General features: G+C 39.0%; 1 protein-coding gene across 1 annotated transcript in view; it reads left to right on the top strand.

Annotated features, from left to right (window-relative positions):
- ACVR1B (activin A receptor type 1B) overlaps positions 1-18,011 on the top strand; it is a 37,141-nt gene extending 19,130 nt beyond the window's left edge. The window contains exons 2-9 of the mRNA XM_060764054.2: positions 890-1,129; positions 4,182-4,433; positions 5,402-5,632; positions 8,672-8,839; positions 9,364-9,520; positions 10,963-11,087; positions 12,460-12,590; positions 13,825-18,011. Of these exons, the coding sequence (XP_060620037.1) occupies positions 890-1,129; positions 4,182-4,433; positions 5,402-5,632; positions 8,672-8,839; positions 9,364-9,520; positions 10,963-11,087; positions 12,460-12,590; positions 13,825-13,950 (1,430 nt within the window). The 3' untranslated portion in view covers positions 13,951-18,011. The remainder of the gene's footprint in view (positions 1-889; positions 1,130-4,181; positions 4,434-5,401; positions 5,633-8,671; positions 8,840-9,363; positions 9,521-10,962; positions 11,088-12,459; positions 12,591-13,824) is intronic.
- The last annotated feature ends 7,819 nt before the right edge of the window (positions 18,012-25,830 follow it).

The raw sequence follows: 25,830 nt of genomic DNA, 5'->3' as shown, positions 1-25,830 counted from the left end.
GCAACCTTTATCCCATGGTATGGTGCTTGGCTGTTGCTTTGTGGAAAGCAAGTGCATACCTAGGAAATTCAGGCTGAATTACTGTGCACTTGCCAGAGATATATTCCCAAAACTGTGTTTGCTCAGAGGCAAGATCTCTGAGGCAGCATAGCATGGAGGGTCAAAAGTGATTAACTGCTCCTGTGGATACCAGCTATTGTTTATAGGATACCTGTCATCAGTTACTATTTTGTGGTTTTGAACCTATTTGGGATAGGAAGAAATTACTATAAATCAATCTTCTCTATTCCACCAAAATTTATTGCCCTCATTGTTGTAAAGTATCTTGTTTTTCATGAAATTTAGGCCCCTTCCACACAACTGAATAAAACCCCATATTATCTGTTTTGAACTGGGAAATATGGACTCAGATAACCCAGCTCAAAGTAGATATTGCGGGATTTTCTGCCTTGATATACTGGATTATATGCCTGTGTGGAAGAGCCCTTAGTACTCATTCTACAATATACTCTGTTGGAACAGAAGCAAATTGGTTATAAAGCATGCCTTGGTAGTTCGTGTACACTGTGACAGAATATTTAGGAGCATTTGTGCACATGAGAAAGATACCTTTTTCAGATGTGTAATAATTACACTTGGAAGTTATTTCTCTTACAATTGAAGGATTGAGTAAGTTCAGTGCTACACCTACCTCTAGTATTCTGCATCTTTATTATAAGAACTAGGAATTGAATGGATCATCTATTGTGGTTTTTTTGTTATTATTTTGACATTGAAACTCTGAAATAACACTAAATGCAGTTTCTGTAGTCCTAATATATTATTCAGAATCATTTCCAACTATCTGTTAGGAGTGTGTCACTGAAGCATCTCTTCTCTGTCCCTTCAGCTTTAAGGTGTTTGTGCTCTAATTGCAACGAAGCTAACTCCACCTGTGAAACAGATGGTGCCTGCATTGTCTCCATAACAAATGTGAATGGGTTGAAGCATCATGTCCGGGCTTGCATCCCTAAAGGAAAGCTGATTCCTGCTGGAAAACCCTTTTTTTGCCTGAGTTCAGAAGATGTGCGCAATACACACTGCTGCTACTTAGATTTCTGCAATAAAATTGATCTGATGGTACCCAGTGGTAAGTATGGTGATGAAACAAGGGTATTGTGTGCTTCCAAAAAACTTTCTGTTGTCTTTATAATAGTGCTGATATTAACCTCAATCCAGCATCAGTATTTCTGTAGTGTAATGTTCAATTAATAGCCAGATAATGTAATATTTGCTATTCTTGTTTATGTGTTTTCACTGAGAAGATTGCACAAACACCTAATTTTATAGTCTTTACAATGGTGGCTTCAGCAGTCTCATTCAGGTATAAATCAGATATCAACAATCCTCATCTGCCTAAGTTTTGGTCAGATTTTCATCAGAAACATGTAGTCAGTAAAGATTTTTCAGTTCCAGCTGAGTACTATTAACTAAATGTGTGGAATTCCCTTTTAAACAAGTAATTTTTAAAAGGATTTGGATACTTCATTATTTACAATTGAATCCTCTGGAGGTAAGTGGCGAACTCTCTGTGTGTATGTATACACCTTCAAGTCACTTGTCAACTTATGGTTAATTCCATAAATTTCAGAGGGCTTTCTTAGGCAAGGAATGCTCCTCCTTCCCTGGAAGGAGCTTTGCCAATTCCTTGCTATGAAATAGTCTACAGCACCTGATATTTAGACATTTCCCATCCAAGTTCTAACTAGAGCTGGCCCTGCTTAGTATCTTGTGTTAGGCAGGATTTGATACTTTTAGGGTATATTCACTTGGTATATTCATAATTTCTTCAGATTTTTCTAAGATGTTTTGTTTGATTAGATAATACTGGATTTATAGTCACAGTGCTAGTGCTGTATTGTTTAAATTTCATACATTTTTTTCACCTGCCAAAATTTGATTTGAATTTTTCTTTGGAGCATGTCTGTGATGATATTCTGGCTGCATATTCACATGAATTACACTAGGTAACAAATTTGAAAAAAAAATCTTGTTCCTGGTTTGAAAGTGTTATTTCCTGTTTAATTGGGTGGTATTTATTTTGAAAGTAGTTGTTGTGGCTGCCATTTTTAACCTTTCATATGCCATTTTTAACCTTTTGTGCAACCACAAAAACAATGTTTTACAGATTAATAAACTTGGGAAATGCCATTTATAACCCAGGAACAAAAATTGTGTTACATAATGTTATCAGAAGTATTTAGCATTACAAACACAGACAGATCATGTGGTATAGCCAAATAACCTGCAGGTATGTAAGAGTTTATAGTGCTATTCATAACTTGGGCAGAAATACTTCCAAAACCCAGACTGGTATATGTACTTATATATGGATATAAAAATAGCTTTGGCCTCCCCTAGTGGTTTTAAGTTTCATTACAACCTATTTTTTTCATGCTAAACCAGGGCTTTTAAAACTTTTTCCATTTGCAACCCTTCTTCACCTGAATTTTTATGTGATCTATAGGTATCTAAAATATATAGGAAAAACCAACCATTTATTGATAAACAGCATTTGCAAGCCTTGCCAAACAGATTGATTTTCTTTTTGTTGAGTACGGTTGCATCTGAAGCACAGTTCACTAAACACCACACATTGTTGCTAAAAGATTTTTACAGATGGGGGGCATTCAGAAACCTTTTACTGTTGCCAATTTTTGTGACCCCAACATTGAACTAAGGGACCCCATTTGGGGCTGTAACCCACAGTTTCAGATGCCGTGTTCAAGACAACCTGGCTACATAGCAAATATTAGAAAAAGGAAGATTGAAGGAAGACTGTGCAAGTCTGCAAGCAAGCAGTCTGCTTATCAGATATGGAATCAATAGCTTTACTTTTCATCAAGTAGACAATTTGATGAAAAGTGGAACTTCTGTATGCATTTGCTGCCTTCTGTAAGAAATTTTAACAGCAAAATCTACATCTAAAAATTTTGTTCCTGCCACACAATTCATGTATGAAAGATAGTGCTTTTTTACAAAACTAGAAAAATATTTAGAATTCAGATTTTTCAGTTGCTGTAAAATACACAATACTACAGTAATACAGCAGTGGGGAACTCTTGAATATAGGTGTTGCTGGAGAAATCAATTTAAAAGGTTGATAATAGAAGATACACTTTTTATTGGGTTAATCTATCATTTCTACATGAAGTGATAAACTACTTTGAACAAGAATCACATTAGTTTATTCTCTCAGTTGCATATATACTCAGTGTTGCACAGGTTTGCATTTCTTTTGAGGCTATTTCTTTTTTCCCTCCCTTAGCCCTCTCTCTTTTATTCTTCTTTTTCCTTGTTTTTGATCATACACCTTTCCCTTCCTTCCTTCCTTCCTCTCTTCCTTTCCCCCTTTCCTTTTTTGTTCATCACCCAGCCTTTCTCTTGGAAGTCATGGTGTCTGAGCAAGACACAGGCACATGTTTGTGTGTGCAAGTGCTCTCTCTCTCTCACACACACACACACATATAGCCCTTCCAAAACAGAAATCTTTATTGAATTGCTCTCTTCCTTACAGGGTCAATGTCCCATCTGTGGTCTTCAGGGCTGTGTTGTAGGCTTCATAGTGCAGACATTTTTGTTTATCAGTAGCTAATACTTTCTATATACTGCTATTTTTACTCTTTGGGACTCTTACTCCAAAACAGTTGTAGTTGAAACCTGGCAATTATTTTAAGTTGGGTAATGAAGGATATGTGTGCTGAGTCTGGTCCAGATCCATCAAGCCATGTAACAATCTCTGTGGTACAAACAAAAATATAGCTTATTATAATGGCTTAGTTTTGATATAATCCTAAACCCTAACTTAAAGTTCTGAACATCGGCTTGCTCTCTTCCCCTATCCGGCATGGGTTTGTAAGTAGAAATGTCTACCTCCATGTTGAACTAATCAAAATTTCACCTGGGTCAGATGAAACAACAACCTGTGGTTAGTTGAAAACAGAAGTGAATACCTCATCTATCCTTACAGTCATGTCAGAGGAGGGGAAAGCACAGGAGCTCAAGATATATTCATATAGTCACTGTAAATTCTTGCCAGGCTTTTCCTTGTTCTCTGGTGTGTGTTATCAGACCTGTTTGGGACATTTCCATGTTAGTTTTGTATCTGAAACTGAAATAGTTGCCCTTTCTGTCTCTTTAAGGTCATCGAAAAGATGAAGATGAAACTTCTTCTGGATGGGGACCTGTGGAGCTGGTGGCTGTGATTGCAGGGCCAGTGTTCCTTGTTTTTGTCATTATGATTATAGTAGTTTCTGTCTTTCACCATCACCAACGAGTATATCACAATCGTCAGCGTTTGGACATGGAGGATCCATCTTGTGAGATGTGTCTCTCCAAGGACAAAACCCTGCAAGATTTAGTATATGATCTATCTACCTCTGGCTCTGGCTCAGGTACAAACATTACTAAACTAGGAGGCACAGCTCTAAAATCAGACCTATAAGACAACTGTAGGTTTCCATTAAATCAGCACTTTTAAATGCTGATATTTCAAAACTGTTTTTACTATAAGGGAATAGATATTTAAGCTATCACTAAGATGTTCTGTCTCCTTGTCTTCTCAGTTAATTGGTTGTATCTTACCAATGCCAATCATGAGAATAGTGTCTAAAATGAGCAATTATTTCCATTTCCCTCCTTTTGAAGGGGGTGGGTTAAGGAAAAGAAAAGAAGGATGTGTCACTCTTATACTTTATATGGGATGTACTAGCTATCCACATAGCATTCACCTTCAGAATATAGCTAAAAACAGTTTTGCATCAGCAACACTTACATCTGATGTGTGTTCTTACTGCAGTAAAAATTCCACCATTTTGATAATTTCTGATCATCGTATCATTTAATTCATTTAATAATTTTATAACTGCCATATTTGTACCCAGCAGTAGAAATGGGGCTAAGGTATAACAAGCCATATCTTTTCTGATGTATAACTACATGAAACAAGATTTAATTTATACATTTCCTGGTCTTCCACTCTGTTACCTGTTACACATAGAATCTGTTAATGACTTCTTTGAATAACACACTGATTGACTAGGAGTGCTGGAGACTTTGCCATTATGCCTAACTTTTCTACTGGATTTTTTTCAACATTCCCCCCTTTTACAGCATATTTATATTCAGTTTAAAATATAGGATTATTAATCACAGTAGTCAGGGCCTACCTTGCACATCAGACAACTTGCTTTGACAACACATTTTTGGTGTCATTACTACTCTTGCTGTTGATGTGGATTCCACACTCTGTGGGTCTGTAGGAGAGAATTGCCTAATTATCAAAGCTTTACAGACTCCTCAGTGATTTGTATTGATTTTATCTTTCTTATATCTTTTTGTAACTTACATCTTTTGCTGGCAGGTTTGCCCCTCTTTGTCCAGCGCACTGTGGCTCGAACAATAGTCTTGCAAGAAATCATTGGCAAAGGTCGTTTTGGAGAAGTATGGCGTGGTCGGTGGCGTGGTGGTGATGTAGCTGTGAAAATCTTCTCTTCACGAGAAGAGCGTTCCTGGTTCAGGGAAGCAGAGATCTACCAGACTGTTATGTTGCGCCATGAGAATATCTTGGGGTTTATTGCTGCAGACAACAAAGGTATCATACTACTTCTGTGTTATAGTAAATAGATTGCAAGTATCTTTTAATCCTGGTGTGTGATGTTCATATGGATGAAACATCTAGTGTTGACTGGTTTGGTTCAGCATTTGTAGTGTTCATTAGCATTTACCTGCTAGAAGACAATGTGGATTTTTTCAGACAGTGGGTGACCTTAGACAGTGGGGATTTATGTCACTATGTCATTGTTTCTGTCGCTGTATATATTGCAATTGTTACAAGGAGTCAGAAAATGCTTCTGTCATTCCCACATTGTGCAAAGATTTTGTTTGTTGTTCCAGTCTATCCCAGAGCAATTTGGGAGAGATCGCGGTATGTGTATGTGTTCCTGTCAGTGACCACATGGATAAATCCAACTATATTTGAAACACTGTTACTTAATTTTAACATTTTTTTCTTTAACTATAGTAACTCAAACTGAGAAAAAGGCAGGATGTTGATACCATCATTGGTTTTCCCACTTTTCACAATACTTGACAATCTGGATCTGCCCAGTGTTGATAAGAGGCCAGCTTTGGTAGCAATAAAACCTCACAGTGATTCTGGCAGTAGAATTAAAAGAGGAAAAACAAGGAATTAGCAATGTTCTCCCTTACAAGAAGTGTGCTGTTGCATGCTGACCACTTGCTTTATATTGCAGCCTGGGAACCTAAGGAAACAGGAGAAAGTAAACAATTGTGTCACCCCAAAATAGTCACTTTCTCTTCTGTGGTTTGTTTTTTTCCCTATATGCTTCTATGGAGTGTATTCTGGAAGTACTAGAAGAGCTGGGTTTTGTAAATTAATTTGACATAACTATCAAGGAGGGAGTGAAGAGAACAGCTGTGAGGTTAGATTACTCAAGGACAGACCAGTTCAGTAGAGCATTTGAAATGGGAAAAGGGAGTCTCATTCTGTCCTCTCTCCAGGGACAGCTTTGCCTTTGGGGAAACACAACTATCACAGCTAAAAGTGGTAATTAATATATTACATTTGTATTCTGAGGTCTTGGAATGGTAAAAGGACTCTTCTGTCTGAAACTAGTGACAAAAAGATAGTAACGACTCACATAAGCACCCATTTAAAACCGTGCTTTTCTTAAGAATCATCATAAAGCTCTGCCTGAGGGTATTTACTACTATCCAATAACTTCATCATCATGCCCCATATCCCTAGTGATGGAAGCTACTGATGTCACATTTCTCATTTCCTTCCAGTGTGAGTGCTTGTTGGCTGGAACAGCTTTTTAACCCTTTTATGTCTAAGGTCAGATAGACTTGAATGGTTTCATTTATTGCACATAAACACACACATAAAAGTCTTGGCAGAGATCTTGTGGAAGTATTACTGTTGTAGTATTATTTCCTCAGCCTTGGAAACAACAGAGAATAGTAGTAGTCGCAGGGAGTATCTTTGGCAGGCAGGAAAGAAGGAGAAATGACTGTGCTTGGTCAGATATGGAAATTTCCAAGAAGTTCAGACTGTCCATTTTTGTTCTATCAGCCACTTTTTACATTAGCTAAACTAAGAAGACTTTTAAATTACTTGAGTTTTAAACTACACTGATGTTATTTTGAAATTACACATTTTATATATGAAAAAGCCCAAATAATATCTATCAAAACATAGGTCTGCTATTTTTGGCAAATCTGGTAACTTGACAACAGAGCTACTGAAATGGGTAGATGTGATCTTTGATCTTTTGTTTATCATCTTCTTACTCTGTAAGTAGACCTGGGGTCCATAATATGTTTTCCCAACTTTAGCTTATACACTCAGTTTTTCTCCTGCTTTCCTTTTTGCTGAGCAATGGCTTTTCCATTATTTAATCCACTTTGGCTAGAAATAAACTTCTTAACCCAACTAATGCATTTCTCTACAAGTTAAAATAGCAGGAGATTAAATAACTACACTTTATAGAGCATTCTAAACCCCCCATAAAACCTGCGTAAAGCAACATCAGACTATTTTATAACATTGTTGTAGCCACAAAATCTCGGCCACAACCCAGTCTTCTGTAATATGGTTAGAATAGTGTGAATTTTACACCAAAACTAAAATCTTATTTACATTTAGATATAACTGGTTCTGCTGTTGCTGTATTTTTCCAGGGTGTCCAAATTATGTAAGACAATATAAACAAAAACTTTAGGTCAGAGTTGCCTATTGAGCTAAGAGATTCTTCACCAGAAAAGTGCAAAGTTCAGATCAGGCAGCTGGAGTTTCAGTATTAATGATCTCAAAATCATTGTTAACTTATTGCTGAACAACTGGTTCTGTTTTTGTGTCTTTATGCTACAATAAATTAATTCACTTAATTGTGTTTGAGCAGTAATCCCCCCCCCCCCCAATTAAAAAAAACATAATACTATAGTAGAGTACTTCATTTTGGAATTGTTCACACTGCAGAAGTAAAATAATAATGTATATGACAGAAATACACTATGCTTCACTACCATGCAGTGTTTTTTGTTGCTATGTAAGTTGGACAACATCACAGTTCTGCCCATGTATTCGATATTCCTGGAATAGTTGCCATTCGTTTTGAAAACAAACAAGCAACTAAAATGAAGACTAAAACAGACACCAGTGTCTGATGTAAAAAGTGTTGGGACTAATCTCTGTTGCTATCTTTTGTACAATATCCCCCCCCCCCCCACCGCCACCCACCGACCCAAGCTATATGTTGCCCATAGTAATTCCAGTTTGTTTCATGGCAAGCTAGCAGCAATTAATGGCAGATACATTTTCCTGGGAGGTGAGAGGACGGTATTGCTGGGTCAGAGATCTATAAAATTCTTTAGGTTGTTTAAGCCTACTGGAAGGACTAAACTGGAGCAGGAAATGAAAGTACAGCAACATTACTGGTAGCAAATGGTGCAGCATAAGCCTTTGCTAATGCAGTTAAACTAAATATATCTTTCTCTGGTGTATTTTTTGCTGCTTACAAGATCTGCTGTTCATAAATGTGTTCTGGAACCAGTATGCCTACAGTTAATGCGCCCCATTTTAATAGTCCTTTACTTGTCTTGTCAACAGATAATGGCACTTGGACTCAATTGTGGTTGGTCTCTGATTACCATGAGCATGGCTCTCTATTTGATTACCTCAACCGATATACTGTAAATATTGAGGGGATGATTAAATTGGCTCTGTCTGCTGCCAGTGGACTAGCACATCTGCACATGGAGATTGTTGGGACCCAAGGTAAGAAACAGTTTCTATAGATAAAGTTTTTGTGATGATCGACAAATTCGAGCAGAATAATTTCAGAAGAAGAAGATATACAAAGAAGCTGAAAAAATAGTTAACAGCCAGGAATAAATATTAGAATCACCCCTAGTTCAAGAATCTGATTCATAAAATGACATTAAACTATAGTTCCTGCAATGGGGTAGTCTAAAATAACCAGGATTATTGTACCAAAGAAGGGGGAACTGAAGGGAGAGCAGATGGTTCAAATACTTCTTAAGAAGTGAGGAGGAGTATATACCAAGTAGGCAACAGTCTTAACAAGAACAGACTGATTGTTGAGATCCTGATCAGCTTGCGTTGATGTTAAAAGAAGTGCAGTGAATTTGATAAAAAGCTTTCTTTTCTCTTCAGGATTATCAATTTGGCTCTTTAAAGCTGATTGTGCTAGTGGCAGTTTTAGTGCTACCTCCTCCTTTCTTTGCTTTATTTTTGTCCAATAGTTTGTGAATGAGTTCTCTTTCTTTATGGTTTGTTAGGAAAGCCTGGAATTGCGCACCGAGACTTGAAATCCAAGAATATATTAGTGAAGAAAAATGGAACTTGTGCCATTGCAGATCTAGGTCTAGCTGTCCGCCATGACTCTGTTACTGATACAATTGACATCGCTCCCAATCAGAGGGTTGGAACGAAACGGTAAGGAAATAGCAAATGACCTTATCTGGACATCAAAAAAGACACGATTTGTTGTTGTTGCAAACATTGCTGTCTCCTTTTCTTTGTCCCTTGGCTATCTAATGTTGAGGATCTATGTTTCTGTTGATAAGCACTTGCTTTCTGTTTGCTAATTAACTTTGACAACATTCAATGTTAGAGTTGAATATTTGATCAAGAAAAAATAGATTTGAAAAATATTTTAAAGTGTTAATTTGTTTAGAACTACTGTTAAGGCATCTTAACCATCAACAGGTTTGATAGTAATACTAGACACAAAAACAAATTAGATAACCAATATTGGGAAACTAATACATTTGTAAATATTTTATTTATTTATTTATTTATTATTTGAACTTATATGCCGCCACTCCCCTGGGGCTCGGAGCGGCTTACAAGAATGGCTAAAATCTAACAAAATTTAAAAGCAAAATATTGTTAATTGTAATAATCTGGTTTTAGATGTCCATCTAATGCAACAGTTCAATGGCTGTGTCTTTATTTGGACTCCATAGAAAAAGAACTTGCACCTCCTTTAAATATTTTTTCCAAATAAATATATTAAAATAGATTATTTTGGCTTTCCCGGAATCTCTGTTATATAGCGTCTAAATAGTGTCTTTTTGTTTTTTATCTCATTTAATTTCTTTGTTCTTCAGTAGTTGCTTTTCTAGAACTGTGCCTAGTATTTATATTAGAGCATTACAAAGCAGTAAAATACAGGATAATGCCATGGGCAGTGGCTTTTTCCAAGCATGATTCATTTTGCTCCTCTTCATAATTGGAGATGTCTATCGGAACCTATATGAAAAGTTTTGCTGATTCTCAGTATCATAATGCAGTTAAAATTGCATAATGAGACTGCATTATATAGCAGTGTAGATGGGGCTGCAGTGATTAACCGTTGCCATAGAGTTGCTCTGGAGGGCCTAAAGATTCCTGGAAATAACATTTCTCCAGGTATGTCTAGGTCCTCCAGTATGTGTGTGTGGTTAATTTCCAGCAGAAGTTTGCAATAGAGTTGCACTGGATGATCCAGAGATTCCTTGAGAGTTCTGTCCATTAAAATAGTAGATTTTTTAAATGGTAGTTTTTCCACTTCTGTGGTTGTCTTGTGGCCCTAATCCCAGTGAATGTGGAGGGCTGACTGTAATCAATTTTGAGATGAACAGATTTCTCTCAAATGAACGACATTTTCACAAGAGTTGCAGAGTCGTGTTTCAGCAGGTATGTTCTACAATATACATATGTCTAACACCATAGTATGCCTAAATCATCTCACTCAAAATAGGTGGCTTGGCAATGATGTACGAGGTATATATATCTAGAGAGAGAGAGAGTTTGTGTGTGTGTATTTGTGAGCATGTCCCCTGTAAACTCCATGACATTTAATCTGGTTGTTCTTTTTTGTTTGTTTGTTTCAGTTACATGGCTCCTGAGGTTCTTGATGAAACTATAAACATGAAGCATTTTGATTCGTTTAAATGTGCTGATATCTATGCCCTGGGCCTAGTTTACTGGGAAATTGCTCGCAGATGTAACTCAGGAGGTAACAGATTTTAAAAAATGTTTTCATAGAAATTAGGAGAATTTCCATTTTGTTTCAAGTGGTAGCATACAGCAGTCTCATTGAAATACATGAAAAAAGGAAGTGACTTAATATTAAAGTAAGCTAACAATGTGATGGGAGGAGTGGGAAACTGTGCTTATTTATTCTCGGGATGGCATGAGAGGGAGCAATCCACAACTGGCAGGAATTTACATTCCTTTCTGTTACATCCATTAGGATCCTTTGCTGCTTTTCCATCCAGTTTTTATTTTCCTGCCTGTCGACCCAGATGCAGTCACACTGCTTCTCTAGAAGATATAGAAATAAATAGATATTAGACAGGAAAAAGTAGTGAAACAACACTGAAAATGGTAAAATAAAAACATTTATTCAAGTCTCTGTGATGGCTGAGAAGCTAGATGAGGGATAGCAGAAAATCAATAAGCCAGCTACTCAGATGACTACAATAGAGCAAATCTCTGGGGCTGAGGAAAACGGGAGCTGAGAAAGCACAGGAGACAAAGTCTAAAAGTGGCAAAGAAAAGGAAAAAAAGAAAGGGGAATAATAAACAAAATTTAAATAAATGCTAAAGGCAAAGGAAATTGCCTAATTGCACATACTGGAGAAAAGTGCCATAAGTGCAATGAGTTCTCCAGCACAAAGTCTTCAAAAGCGTCTCAGGCAGGCAAAACAATGGCAACATGATCCTTGCTGATTTCAGAGAACACTGTTCCATTGCATCAGCATTTCTATCAGATTCTCCATAATGGGTTTGGTTGGAATGATTGGCCTTTGTTCTGTGGTAGAGCTCTGGTTCTGGGTGAGCTTTCAGTGGTTGCCTGTGTTCCTTTAGGTGCACTGATTCATCAATAAAATATTATTCAAAATCTCTTGACATCTCCGTGTGACCACAATACTCGGCATGAAGCAAGTAGCAATTTGTATATCATTTTGCTTGGCTAGTGGTGAAGATTATACATTTAGATTTCTTTTCTCTTGCAGGCTTTTGTTGTGCACTGGAAATAATTTGATTGTTTTAATTGTGTGAAAGATATGTGATACAGGTTGTGGGGTGCTATGGGGATGGTTGCGTCTTTTGCTCAGTGAACTCCTTGTGCAAAACTGGATGAAGAGGATGGAAAAGAAGTGGGCAAGGCATTTTTTTTTAGTTTTGTCCTTTTTAAAATTGAATCAATGTGCTGAGACGATCAGCTAATTGATTTTTTGTTGAAGACCAGTTTTAATGATGCCATCCTCCCAAGTTTGTAATGCTATTGCATGCAGTTGTTTCAGCCTGAAGTATGGGGCTTCTGTGTCTGTGGAAATTAGAAGTAGATAAAATAACATTCTGACTTTCGTTTCTCTTTTTAGGTATCCATGAAGAATATCAGCTACCATACTATGACCTTGTGCCCTCTGACCCTTCCATCGAAGAAATGAGGAAGGTTGTATGTGACCAGAAGCTGCGGCCCAACATTCCCAATTGGTGGCAGAGTTATGAGGTATTCTTGAACACTGAAAACAGAAGAATAACTTTTGCACACAAAATGTTGCTTTTTATAAAGCAGATGTCTCGTTTAGTTCAGGCATGAAAGGAGAACTCAAACACGATAATCCTGATGGTAGATGGCTCCTCAGAGGGGGTAAAAGTGCTTTCTTGTTAGTGAAAGGGGGCTTCTGGGTGGTTTGTGGTAATCATTAGGTAAGCCATATATTATTTCTGCAACAAATCTGTATTACAGCTCTCCACTGGGCTGTTGAGAAAAACGGGTGTATTACACTGACAAGAACAGGAGCTACCTGTAGAAGGCAGAGCTTACAAGTGCTTACAAGTTACAAATGTTGGATTGTTCTATTTCATAACTATCAAATTGTAACTTTGGTTTCATTTCAAATATGATTAACAAGTATTAAGATTCTTGTTTAAATCAGACTTTTTTAGCCCAGGCAGGAGAATAAATGTAAGTACAACAGTTCTCTGAACTCTCAGTCAACACCCAGATTCTAATTTAGTTTGCAATTTCATATTAATAATTAAGTGGAATGTGCTGCTTTAGAGCATGATGGAGTCTCCTTCTCTAGAGGTTTTTAAGCAAAGACTGGATGGCCATCTGTTAGGAGTGCTTTGATTCTGTGGTCCTGCATAGCAGAAGGGGGTTGGACTGGATGGCCCTTGAGGTCTCTTCCAATTTTTATGATTCATATGTTTCTATGAAATGTTTTGATGGCATGCTAAAATTTATCTCAGCGTGTGGAGGAACACTAGCTTGACCATCTTGCTATTTTATTTAGGCTAATGAATAAGATTTGAAAACAGTACATTAAATTAGTGATGTTCACAGTGCCATTACAGTATGTCTAAGATTTTTTAGAATTACATCTAGTTGGAGAGTAGTCTAATATGGATTGATTGCACCAATAGGCTTAGTCTCACGGGGCTTTAGTCCTTGTAGTGAAGGAAAGCCAGTTAATACAGATGGGTTCTCTTATCTTGTGTTCCAGTAAGTGGATAAAATGATGGAAAGTGCTGTTCTCAGTGGTAAAGAAATATCCTTTCTCTTATAATAGAGTAAACTAGTGAGGTCATATTTGAAGACACTTCTTTATGGGCTGTGTTTTATGCAAATACGTAGACTGTGTCATCATAGTATACACAGTCGGTTGCCTGAAAAGTAAAAAGGCAACTGGTTGTGCTATGTGGCAGAAAAATCCCTGACCCTACCTCTCTCTTCTTAGGCTTTGCGTGTAATGGGGAAAATGATGCGAGAGTGCTGGTATGCAAATGGGGCTGCACGGTTAACAGCCTTGCGCATCAAGAAAACTCTTTCACAGCTCAGCATCCAAGAAGATGTGAAAATCTAGTCTGCACGCCCCATCCAGAGGAAACTGCACAAAAGCTGCCATGCTGGGTCTGATATGCGGTGAAGGAGGCCTACCTCGTATTTCTGTACAGCCTGCTGCTATCAACTGGACAATGTGGTTTGCAAATGGTTAGGTGTGGAGGTTGGACTTCATAGACTATGTTCTGCTCCTGCTTCAGGAGTGAACTGCATTTTTTAAAAATCCCCTCCTGAGCGTGTTAAGAGAGGGATGTATAGAGGGGTGTTGGCCACAAACTGCAACCTTTGTTTCTCTGGCGGAAATCCCTGTAAATTCTAGTGACATGCTGGTTGGGGAAATCCTTCTAGCTTGGGAGAGGAAATGACTTCTGTATGCTCTGAAATGTGTGTGTGAGAGGGGGTGAGGTTCTTAAGGACGGGACATGTGCACACAAATCTTGTGTGCACCCTGCCCATCCGTACACGTGAAGTGCTTGGCCCTTTTCTAGCTTGACAGATCAGAAGCCGGCGCAACCATTAGTTCTCAATGATGTGTGCATGTGCAAAGGTGCGTGTCCCTGTGCCTCCTAGGTATGTATTGTGCCCGCTTGTGCTCCTGTGCATGTGAAAAGTGTAGTGACCCCTTGTGATGTGCAGGTGCTCTTGTCCTCTTTGTCCACTAGTTGAACATTAGCCATCTGTCGCCTCACCAGGGAGGGAGAGGGGTATGTCCTGCAAGTAGTTAGACTGACCAGGGCGCGACACCCGTTGTCTCACTGCCATTCCTCCCCTCCTTTGCAATGCAGAGAAAAGATGTTTCGTTGCAAGGTTCCCTTGGAGTGGTAATGCCAGGCAGCAGTCGTTATCTGGGAGACAGAGCAACCTGCAGAAAGACTGAAATCGGTGCTGTTCTCACTGTAAAGGAAATAACGCTAAGGAAGGGTGGGAGAGAGAAACTGACCTGATAGGATCATTGCCCTTCCATTTCTCAAGGTGCCTTTGGCAGAGTGACTTTAGCATTTAGAATTACTCAAAAGAGTGAAACCAATATGGGGAGACATGTTTTCGCAGACTTTCTGGCAAGATTGGTTCATTGAGGAATAATGACTGTAAAACATTTTGTGTGTGTGTGTGTGTGTGTAAATATATACATATATATATACATATATATATGGTCTCCCATATTCTGGGAGCGACCATTGAGTCACTTGGGGAGGAGGGCAGGGAAACGTTGGGAAAAAGATTAACTGCATGCATTTTGTTTCAGATAAATGATCAGGGTGTACAGTAGTAAGACTGATTTGGCTGTTAGGTTTGTGTTAGAAACAGCCCGAGACTGTATTACCGTGGAAATAATGCATTAAAACTCCATTATATATGGATTGGGTTGGGTATTTGTGGTAGATAACTCCTGAAGCCATAACTTTTAACTGGAGTGATTTGATTAATTTTATTTAATTGTTATTTTAATAGGCGGGTCTGGATTTTAACTTTTTTTACTATTCTTTATAAGAGAAGTAAAATGGATAATTACCTCTCATTCTGTTTATAAAGAAATCACTGCAAAAATCTGAAAAAATGCATACAGCTCAATTTTACACTGGAACTGTTTCTATTGAAATTGTGAGCCCTGATGTCTGAGAGGAGGTGTCTCCACTCCACGTCAGGCTATTTTTAAGAATATATAGCATTCTGTGTTTGCCGTCTGTGTTCATATGGATGTTTGTCTTAGTGTGTTCCCCCAATCCTTCCTAAGACCCTTCTCATGTGTCCTCAACTGTGGAAGTGTGTATATTTGAAAGTCAAATTGTGTATTTGTACATTCTCGTCTTGGTTTGAAACAAGCTGTATTTTCCTCCCAGGGCGTGTTTTGAAAATCTCAGGTGCTACTATTCATGGGAAGAGATAAGGAGTTTGTGCCTCTGATTGTAAGACATGCCTTCCTCGGCGAACTGTTTGATCATTCTGAGCCAGAGGGCACCACACACTTCCTACAAAGGGACACAGCTTAAGCAAAACCATCCCTTCATTTCACCTCTGAGAGGAAATGAAACTTGAAGCTTCTCTAGGTAGTGCATTTCTGTAAATGAGAAATGGTGTGTGTATTTGGTTGCTGACTTTAGAAGTTCAAGATAGCACATTAAAAGATTTAAATTTGGCAGAGAGGTAATGGGCTTGTAATCCCTGTGTGGGACACCCCCCTGTTTAAAAGAAAATAATATCACAAGAGCCACTGCACTTTTAAAAGTCCTTGGTGTTCACTGTTTGAAGAAATGGGGAGGTGGTAGGGGCCGAGAAATTTAAGTTGGGTTGGAAGTCCCATCTGTCTTATAGGCACATTCCTTTTGAGCTTTTCTCCCATTTTCTAGTTTGTGATTTCTCCCCATGATATTGTAATTTAAGTGCACTACCTAGAAGTAAATTCTGTTCAGACCAACAGTGTATGCTTCCAGGGAAAAGCAATTTTAATTGGAGTATAATTCATCTAATTCATATTTTAAAGCAATTTGAGGTGTTGCGTGGTTTCCGGGCTGTATGGCTATGTTTAAGGAGCATTTTCTCCTGGTGTTTTGCCTGCATATGTTGCTGGCATCCTCAGATCCTCTGAAGATTTTTTTTTCATGTCAGGAGCAACTTGAGAAACTGCAAGTCACTTCTGGTGTGAGAGAATTGGCTGTCTGCAAGGATGTTGCCCATGTGTTACCATCCTGTGGGAGGCTTCTCTCATATCCCCGCACAACAAGCTGGTGCTGACAGACGGGAGTTCACCCCGTTGCCCGGATTCGAACTGCTGAACTCTTTTGTTCAGCAGTCCTGCTAGGACGAGTGTTTCACCCATTGCACCACCAGATGCTACAGATGCAGGTGAAATGTCAGGAGAAAATGCTACTAGAACACAGCCATACAGCCTAGAAACCACACAACACTCCAGTGATTCCAGCCGTGAAAGCCTTCAACAATACATTAAAGCAATTTGCTACTCACATGCCTGGATGCCCACCCATTGTCTATATAGATATCTTGTCACCTATTACCTTCTCTGTTGCAATTGCATCTAACAGATGCAATCTTTATTTGAGATACTTGCTGCTAGTCTAAAACATTTTACCATTATGGGCAACAAATCTCTCACAAAGAGAAATGATCCCGTGTGTTTATTTTTTTAATCTTTTCTCCAAAGAGCTATGGAACAGAAACACAAATCAATTTGCTCACTCCAAATCTCTAGTCATATTGAGGAGAAGAGCAAGACAGCCAACTGAAAAGTATTAGAAGGCACTAGTAGTACAATTCCACAGGGAGGGCAGGGCTCGGTGCTTATTTGGATACTCTGTTGTAACATGCAATAGAGGTGGGTCCAGTGATGTGTGAGGTTAGCTGTTGAGTCTAATTTTCTTGCATCCACTTAATCAACTACAAAAATAAGACGGAGCAGTATTTTATGTCAACAGACACATGCAGTTATGTCAGTCATTGCATGGTTTTCCCTTTTAAATATGTGAAAACTATGGAAAATCAGGAAAAATGCATAACTTTGCAGCTGTCAGCCAAAAGGGTTTTAAACACTAAGAGTATCTAGAAGAATAAGAACTGTCTCCATAGCCAAACATCTGTTAATGTATTTATTTTTAGTCCAGAGGTCATAGTAACCCAACCATGAAATGGAATACCAGTTTTGGACTCCAATTTGGAAATAACCAATCAGACTTATATCTTGGTATCCAACAATTGAATAGTCTGTCAGTATCAGACTTCCAAAAGAGTTCATGTAGTTGTTTTCAAATCTAGATGGTGGCCGGTATGGGTCCTTGGCAGGTAGGGCACTGGCTTTAGAATAACTTGTTACTGGTACTGTTGTCTGTCTCTTCCCCGCCTCCCTTCTTCCCTCTTTTAGTCATCTTGTCCCTGGCTCCTAGTTGACATATTTGTTTCAGGTTTTGTATGGTTTATTAGAAAAAGACTGTAAAATACCACTTAGACACTTTACCTCTTCAGTATGCAAATGTAAATACATGTAATATAGGAAAGAAATCTTTTGTTTTAATATAATAAAGAGGCTGTCCAATTTTCTGTTGTACATTATTAAAGGTTTGTTTTTATTCACGTTGGCTCTGTGATCATTTCTGTTCTGGTTTATTCCTGCTCAAGTGGATGGCAACAGATAACAAAGATCATCAGATCTCCTTTCAAAAAGCAAATACCCAAGGGAGGATACAAACAGAACTGCAATGTATCTGTCCTGCTTATAGTGACTGGGTTAAGATTCTTGCTAGAACTGTTTTGTGGCTGAAGAAACAGGTCCTCTTGTGAGGAAAAAGGCACCAGAGTTTTGGGGTATGCAGTGGGCCCTTGGCATGCACTGGGATTTGGTGCCAGGATCACTGTAGTGGTGTAGTAAAATTACATATCTTATTTAAATGACAAAATAAAAATGTGTGTGGGGGTTGTTTTAAATATTTTCAAGCTGTGCATAGTTGATGAAGAATTCAAGGATGCAGAGAAAAAATTTTAACATCTACGTGTACTTTGGACATTATCCACAAGCAAGAAAGGTGAAGCAACCAGTGGAAAGCACTAAGCATTTGTTCTTCCTGCAACAATGCCCGGTGTGCATCCTTTCCATATAAGCGCCTTAAGAACGGATCTGTCAGGAGGAGGTAAGTGTGCAGTGTTTCTCAAACTTTGGTTACATCACACACAGGTTTAATAGTGTTATTGTTGATTCCCAGGCTCTATTGGAAGTCACACATCATACTTGCTCTTGAAAAAAAAGAGATAATGGATTTTGTATATGGCCCTAGGATTAAAAAGTAAGGATTCTCCTCATTTTGGTGCTGCATAGTTCCTATTGCTCTCCCTTTTGCTTGGTTAATCATGATTAAAGAATGTTAAATAAATTACTGGAGGGAGTGCCGAACGTGTTGCAAATGGAGAACATCAAAATAGATAAGCCAGAAGTGAAACTGCACAACAAATGACAATATAGTCAGCCCTCCATATTCACTGGATTTAGGTTTGAAGGACCACCACAAAAGTGAGAAAACTGAATTTTAAAAAAATCTGAGAGAGTACTATTCGAGGAATCACTGGATCTTCCAATGCAACCCTATCCAGCTGCCAGAAACTGAACATAGAATCATACTGGAAAACTTACAAATGCCTAGCCTACAGAAATGCTTTATCTAGAGACCTCGACATCTTCCAGCAGAATTCTATAGTCAACTTTCTGCAGAGTTGACCATAACGTGGTGCTGAAGGATCTAGAAAATCTTAGAGAGAATGTATTACAGGAAGTCTCCAGGTTACGAACAAGATAGATTCTGTAGGTTTGCTCTTCAATTGAATTTGTAAGTTGGAACAGGCACATTTTTAAATGCAACTGCTGCCAAATATATATTGGATAGCATAGCGAAGGGTTACCACCTCTGTGGTGCTTATTTTGCTGTCTGTGCCCCTGTTCAGAAGATTTCCCCTCACTTTCTGTTCCTATGGTAATTGGATTTTGGGGGGAAACATGGCTTGTGGAAACAAGGATTGAGAAAGCTTCACTCGAGTCCCTCCCCTTTTCCCCATGATGACTTCCAGTATTTAATTTCCCTTCCTGGAGATTTCTTTCACTGTTGTCTCACCCCTGTTTTTAACGATGAGTTGTTTGTAAGTCCGATGTGTGTATCTTGGGGACTGCCTATACGCAAATACGTAAAAAAAACCACAAATGAGAAGGGCTGACTACTTCTTTTCCCCGGTGTGGGACTCAGGATGGCTATAAAAAATTGAAACAGGACTTAAAAATTCGCATCATACAAAAATTAAAAACATTAAGATAGAAATAGTACATGTTTGGAAGAGGGAGCATTTCCTTTTGGGGTAAATCCCAAATGAATTAATCCTGATTTTGTTGGGAACAACAGCACTGAGATTGCACCTAGATGGCTTTACTTAAGATACTGGAAGAACACACCAGAGCATCCAAATCTGTTGGAGAATTGGTCAATTCCTGAATAATAAAGCTCATCCTTAAACTTTGATACCCAATACAAAATATTTACAGCTGAAGGCCCTTCTATTCCTGCCAGATACATGAGGCCACCATGAGCTGCAGAGACAGATGTGGAGCACAAGAGGGAGGTGGAGATAAGTAGCTAAATCTTCTGCTCTTGTCAAAGTGTCATATATTTCCACAAGAGGATTTGCAGAGCCAATAACAAGCTTACCCAGCTTCAAGACTTCAGAGTGTATGTAACAAAAATTAAGGATTCTCTCCTCCATGAGTCTAGTTGAATAAAATTTAAGCTATTCTTTGGCATAAGAGGAGGAAACTGCTCATCCAATTTTGTGTGATTAAAAACCTCCCCATGTGAGCAGAGCATGTGGCGGGAAGAGGACCGTCCCAGGCTGCCAACCTATCCTACACCCCAACCCGCTTTTATCCTTTAACAATATTATAGTGTCTTACCTACCTTTAAGAAGCAGCCAAATTGAATTAGGGGGTTAATTTGGCCGTGAACTGGGAGGTTACCATCTGGGCCTCAATTCTGTGTCCTAAGGGGAGTTTTTTTCCGCCCCAAACAACCTTCAGTTTTCATTTTCTGTAATTTTAAGGACTGGGTGATGCTGGTAGATCAATTAGGCATTGCTTCAAAAATACCTTGTACTTAGATGTACACCATATTTTATCATACCAAATATTATAGTAAAATTGATTTATTGACAGATTTCGGTTCTCTATTTCAATTTCTAGCAACATGGAATCGAGAGGGAGTGAATGGGATTTCCAAGGACTTTAAGTCTCTCTGTCGGAAAACATAGAAATTGCCCATTTTATGCCAGAAAAAATCCCAAAAATTAAAAGTGTATGACTTCTTGTTTCTGCATGTGCGTATGCATGATTGCACCCTACCACCCATGACCTTTCTCATTAGAGTACTAATATTACAGCATTACTATTCCACTTTAATCTGTGTAGGCTTTTGTCTCATTTATTTTAATATTTTTGTCTCTCATATATATATATATATATATATATATATATATATATGTTGTATTTTAATTATGTTTTAACATGTGCTTTTATAGATGTATTTGACTGTTGTACCCCACCTTGAGCTGAAAGGAGGAGGAGGGTAATTAAAAATTATTATTGTAATCCTTCCTTCCTTCCTTAGGCGATGCCTTGTACCCAAGGATGATGGTCCTCCAAGTGTAGTGTCTTGACGGTAGGTCCATAGGTGGTTGTGGAGCCCTATTCTTGATCCACATGTTCTCCCCCAGTGAGGACATTGGTTTCCAGGTGGAAGGTAGTCTCGGTCAGGGTTGGCTTGATGCGCCTTCCTTTTTGCCTCTTTGAATTCTGCAGCACTGCTGGTCACAGCTGACCTCCAGTTAGAACACACAAGGGCCAGGGCTTCCCAGTTCTCTGAGTCTATGTCACTGTTTTTTAAGGTTGGCTTTAAGCTTTAACTATTATTATAATAGCTATTATTATAATAGTTATTATTAGTTTCCCAGAAGAAGCTTGTTTTCTTCTTTGTTTATGTCAAGCGCCTTCTGGTTTTTTCCCACTTGATGGCAATGCTAATGATAAACTATCACAGAAGTTTCTGGGGCTGAGAGTGTGTGACTCACCCATGGTTACCTACTAAGTCTCCTTGACCCCGCTGGGAATCAAATGGTGATCTCCAGAGTCATAGTCCAATGCTCAAATTACTACATCATGCTAGTGGTTCTTGTTAGGTCATTCCATACCAACATGCCTAGCATTTTGAAGTCTTCGGTATTGACTAGTTCTACAGATTAGCCCTGAATCAGCGGTGGAGGTGGATTACTTTTGCTTTCCCCGACTGCAATAGGATTTCCCTGAGCAGAAATTGAAGCCTCAATTACTCAAAAAACCCAAAACTTTTGAATTAAAGGAAGAACCATATTTAAAGCCTCTGTTGCAATTCAACCAAACAAGCCTCTGCTTTTTGCAATAATGTTCTGGTAATAAAATTTGAGCATCTTAACACAAACACTCCTGTGTTGGGACTCTTAACTACTTCCTTTTAAAAACTGGCAAGGGAATGTCAAGGGAATCCCTCTGAATACATTCCAAAGACAACTCCATCATAGGAAAACATGCTTATCCACACGCTAGTTAAATGTGCAAGAAAAAAAATCATATTCAGCCTCTTTCCTGGAGTCCCCCCGTGGTGCAATGGGTTAAACCCTTGTGCCGGCAGGACTGAAGACCAACAGGTCAGAGGTTCGAATTTGGGGAGAGCACAGATGAGCTCCGCCTGTCAGCTCCAGCTCTCCATGCGGGGACATGAGAGAAGCCTCCCACAAGGATGGGAAAACATCAAAACATCCGGGCATCTCCTGGGCAATGTCCTTGCAGGCGGCCAATTCTCTCACACCAGAAGTGACTTGCAGTTTCTCAAGTCACTCCTAACATGAAAAAAGCCTCTTTCCCGCCCATCTTTGCCTGTACATGTACAAAACCCTGAAAGCTCCAAAAAGTATGATTTCTTATTACATATTGATTTCTCATATGTTGCATTTCTGTATTTAACCAATTTGCACTTTTTGGAAAGGAAGAATGTCATGTTGCATTTGGATAAAATATAAACACATCAGTCTCAATGCAGTCTGAAAGCTGATGTTTCAAACCTGATCAGAAATAGAAAGGCTCATAAGTTTATTTGTCGTCATTGGTTTTTTAAAAATATTCCTATACCTCCCCCTGCTCCAGAAGGCAGGGACAGATATATCTGCGATTTCATCATTTTTATATCTTTGTGGGAAGACAGATCAAGTAAGAACGGGTGTTCTGCTTATTATTTACATGCGTCATCCATAGTCATCCACAGTTTCAATATTATCATCTACACCAGAGCTGGGAGACATGTGGGAGCTGAATTATACTTCCCACCTTTGTTGACGTCTCTGTGACTCAAATACATGTGCGGTGCATCATTTAGAGTCTTCTAGTGCTATTATGCAACCTATTTGCCCATGTGTAAATCTAAAAATTGAATCAAAAATCCACACAAAAACCTGGGTCAACTTAATTCGAATATTGTAACTTATTTTTCATTTTAAAATCAATTATGAGTAGAGTGGCCAAATGCAAGAGCTTATCCATCCTGGCAATGACCTCCACTACTCTTTCCACCATCATGCCACTTCTGACCTTTTTAGATGGGTGGACATGAAAATGGTGGGAGCCAGGGGCAGCTGGCCCTCTAAAGTGGTCTTGGTGCCTTTCCCTCTCCACAGAACGACCCTTGATTGGTCTGTGGTTCATATCAAAATCCTAATTTTGGCCCCCAAACCTGCCTTCAATTTGTAAATGAGTATATACAGGGTAATACCTTCAACCCCGATTGTTTCAACAGACTTTTAGTAACTATTTTCCATAACTTTGCTCTTATTTTTGTTTCCAGAATTGTTATTAAAATATTTTTAATTCTATTGATTCTCATTTTACTGAATCATACATTAGACTATTTTTATATATTCTTTATGTTCTATTTGTCTGTATGGATTTTGATATGACCCATGCCTAAGTCAATAAGAAAGCCACCACTATTATCCTGTAAGGCAGTGGTTCTCAACCTTCCTAATGCCCTGACCCCTTAATACAGTTCGTCATGTTATGGTGACCCCCAACCATAATATTGTTTTTGTTGCTACTTGATATCTGTCATTTTACTATTGTTATAAGTCGTAAATATCCAATATGCAGGATGTATTTTTCATTCACTGGACCAAATTGAGCACAAATACCCAATACGCAGAGGTGGCCCTAGGTAATTTTCAACAGTAAGCAAACAGTATTCCCGCCTCCCCCCCCCCCCCCCTTTCCAACAATCACTGATATATATTTTCTGTTCGTCGTGGGAGTTCTGTGTGCCATATTTGGTTCAATTCCATCATTGGTGGAGTTCAGAATGCTCTTTGATTGTAGGTGAACTATACATCCCAGTAACTACAACTCGCATATGTCAAGGTCTGTTTTCCCCCAAGAGCGCCTCGAAAGCGCCCCTGGGCAAAATCAACTATACTGCAAATGCTTACTTTGCGTAATGGGTTGAGCCACCCCTGCCAATACAACCAAATGTGAATGCTAGTGGGGAGGATTGATTTTGTAATTTGGGAGTTGTAGTTGCTGGGATTTATAGTTCACTTATAATCTGTTTAAAATAATCTTTATTAATTTTCCATTAAAAACATACAATAGCTGATGGGTAGGGTGGTAAAGAGGAGTTTAGGGTAGTGGGAGGGGAGAGTAAAAGCGTAGAAAAGAATAGGAAGTAGTGTGATTAATAGATGTTGAAACAATGTATATATACATATATATATAATGTGCCAGGTGTGGGAATCGAGAATTGGGAAGAGAGTTGTGGGGAAAGAGTGGGGGAATGGGATATGCATGATGATTCTGGCGTTGACTTCCCGGTATCTTTTGGAGGTTCTTCCTATTCCTTCATTCTTTCCCTCTTTAGTTCACTTATAATCAAAGAGCATTCTGAACTCCACCAGCAATGGATTTGAGCCGAACTTGGCACACAAAGCTCCCATGACCAACACAAAACACTGGAAGGGTTTGGTGGGCATTGACCTTGAGATTGGGAGTTGTAGTTCACCTATATCCAGAGGAGCACTGTGGATTCACGCAATGATGAATCTGGACCAAACTGGGCACGAACACTCAATATGCCCAAATGTGAACACTGGTGGAGTCTGGGGGAAATAGACCTTGACATTTGGGAGTTGTAGTTGCTGGGATTTATAGTTCACCTACAATCAAAAAGCCTTCTGAACCCGACCAACAACAAAATTGGGCCAAACTTCCCACACAGAATCCACATGACCAACAGAAAACACTGTGTTCTCTGATGGCCTTTTACGGCCCCTATGACACCCCCTCATGACCCTCTCAGGGGTCCCGACCCCCAGGTTGTGAAACACTGCTGTAAGGCATTTGAAAAGGTCAGAAACTGTGCCATGGTGGAGAGAGCAAAGCTGGCTTAGTGCGTCCTATACGTTCCCCTGGCATATGGGGCTATGCTTTTGCCTTTCACCACTGTATTCAGAAGAGATTGTTCCTTTTTCATAAGAGTTAAGGTACAATATTTACATTGACCCCTTGATAAGTCAGCCAAGGTTTTTTAGATCAATGTTTTTACTTAAATAATATATATAGCATATAGGGTAATTTGATGGCAAGCAGGTTCAGAACTATTATATTAGGGTTTTTAGATGTTAAAGGTTAACATTATAATAGCTATTATTATAATAGTTATTATTAGTTTCCCAGAAGAAGCTTGTTTTCTTCTTTGTTTATGTCAAGCGCCTTCTAGTTTTTTCCCACAAAGGCAGGATGGCCATCTGTCGGGGGTGCTTTGAATGTGACTTTCCTGCTTCTTGGCCGAATGGGGTTGTACTGGATAGCTCACGAGGTCTCTTCCAACTCTGTGCCTATGATTCTATCCCTGACTTTGCAGGGCCCAGCAGACATTATCCCTGAAATTCGGCTGGATGCCGGCAGAGGGCGCTCCTGCATTTAGAAGCCTGACCCATCCTCGTGCAGCGGGCAAAGGAGAGGCGCCCAAGTAGTTGGGAAAAGTTGAAGAGGGCAGGCATTGTGTGTGCCAGGCAGCAGGCCTGCGCACATTCCTGCCATCTCTCCTTCCATTAGTAATTGCAGGTACCCAGCTCCATTAATGGGGAGAGGCAACACAGGCCCAACACTTGCACTCCTGGGTCATGGTTTTTATTTATCGTATCATATGCAAATCAGGGGTATAGTTGTAATGTATATATTTTTAAAAAAACAAGAAGTTTAAAAACTTGGCATTATACTAAATGTCCTTTGACCAGTGGCTGGCCACTTGGAGTGCCTCTGGTATCGCTGTGAGAAGATCCTCCATTATGA

This window comes from Anolis sagrei, chromosome 2, assembly GCF_037176765.1.
Source record: "Anolis sagrei isolate rAnoSag1 chromosome 2, rAnoSag1.mat, whole genome shotgun sequence".
In the NCBI taxonomy this organism is placed as follows: Eukaryota; Metazoa; Chordata; class Lepidosauria; order Squamata; family Dactyloidae; genus Anolis; species Anolis sagrei.
Note: the sequence above shows the minus strand (reverse complement) of the source record. Positions and strands in the feature narration are given on the sequence as shown.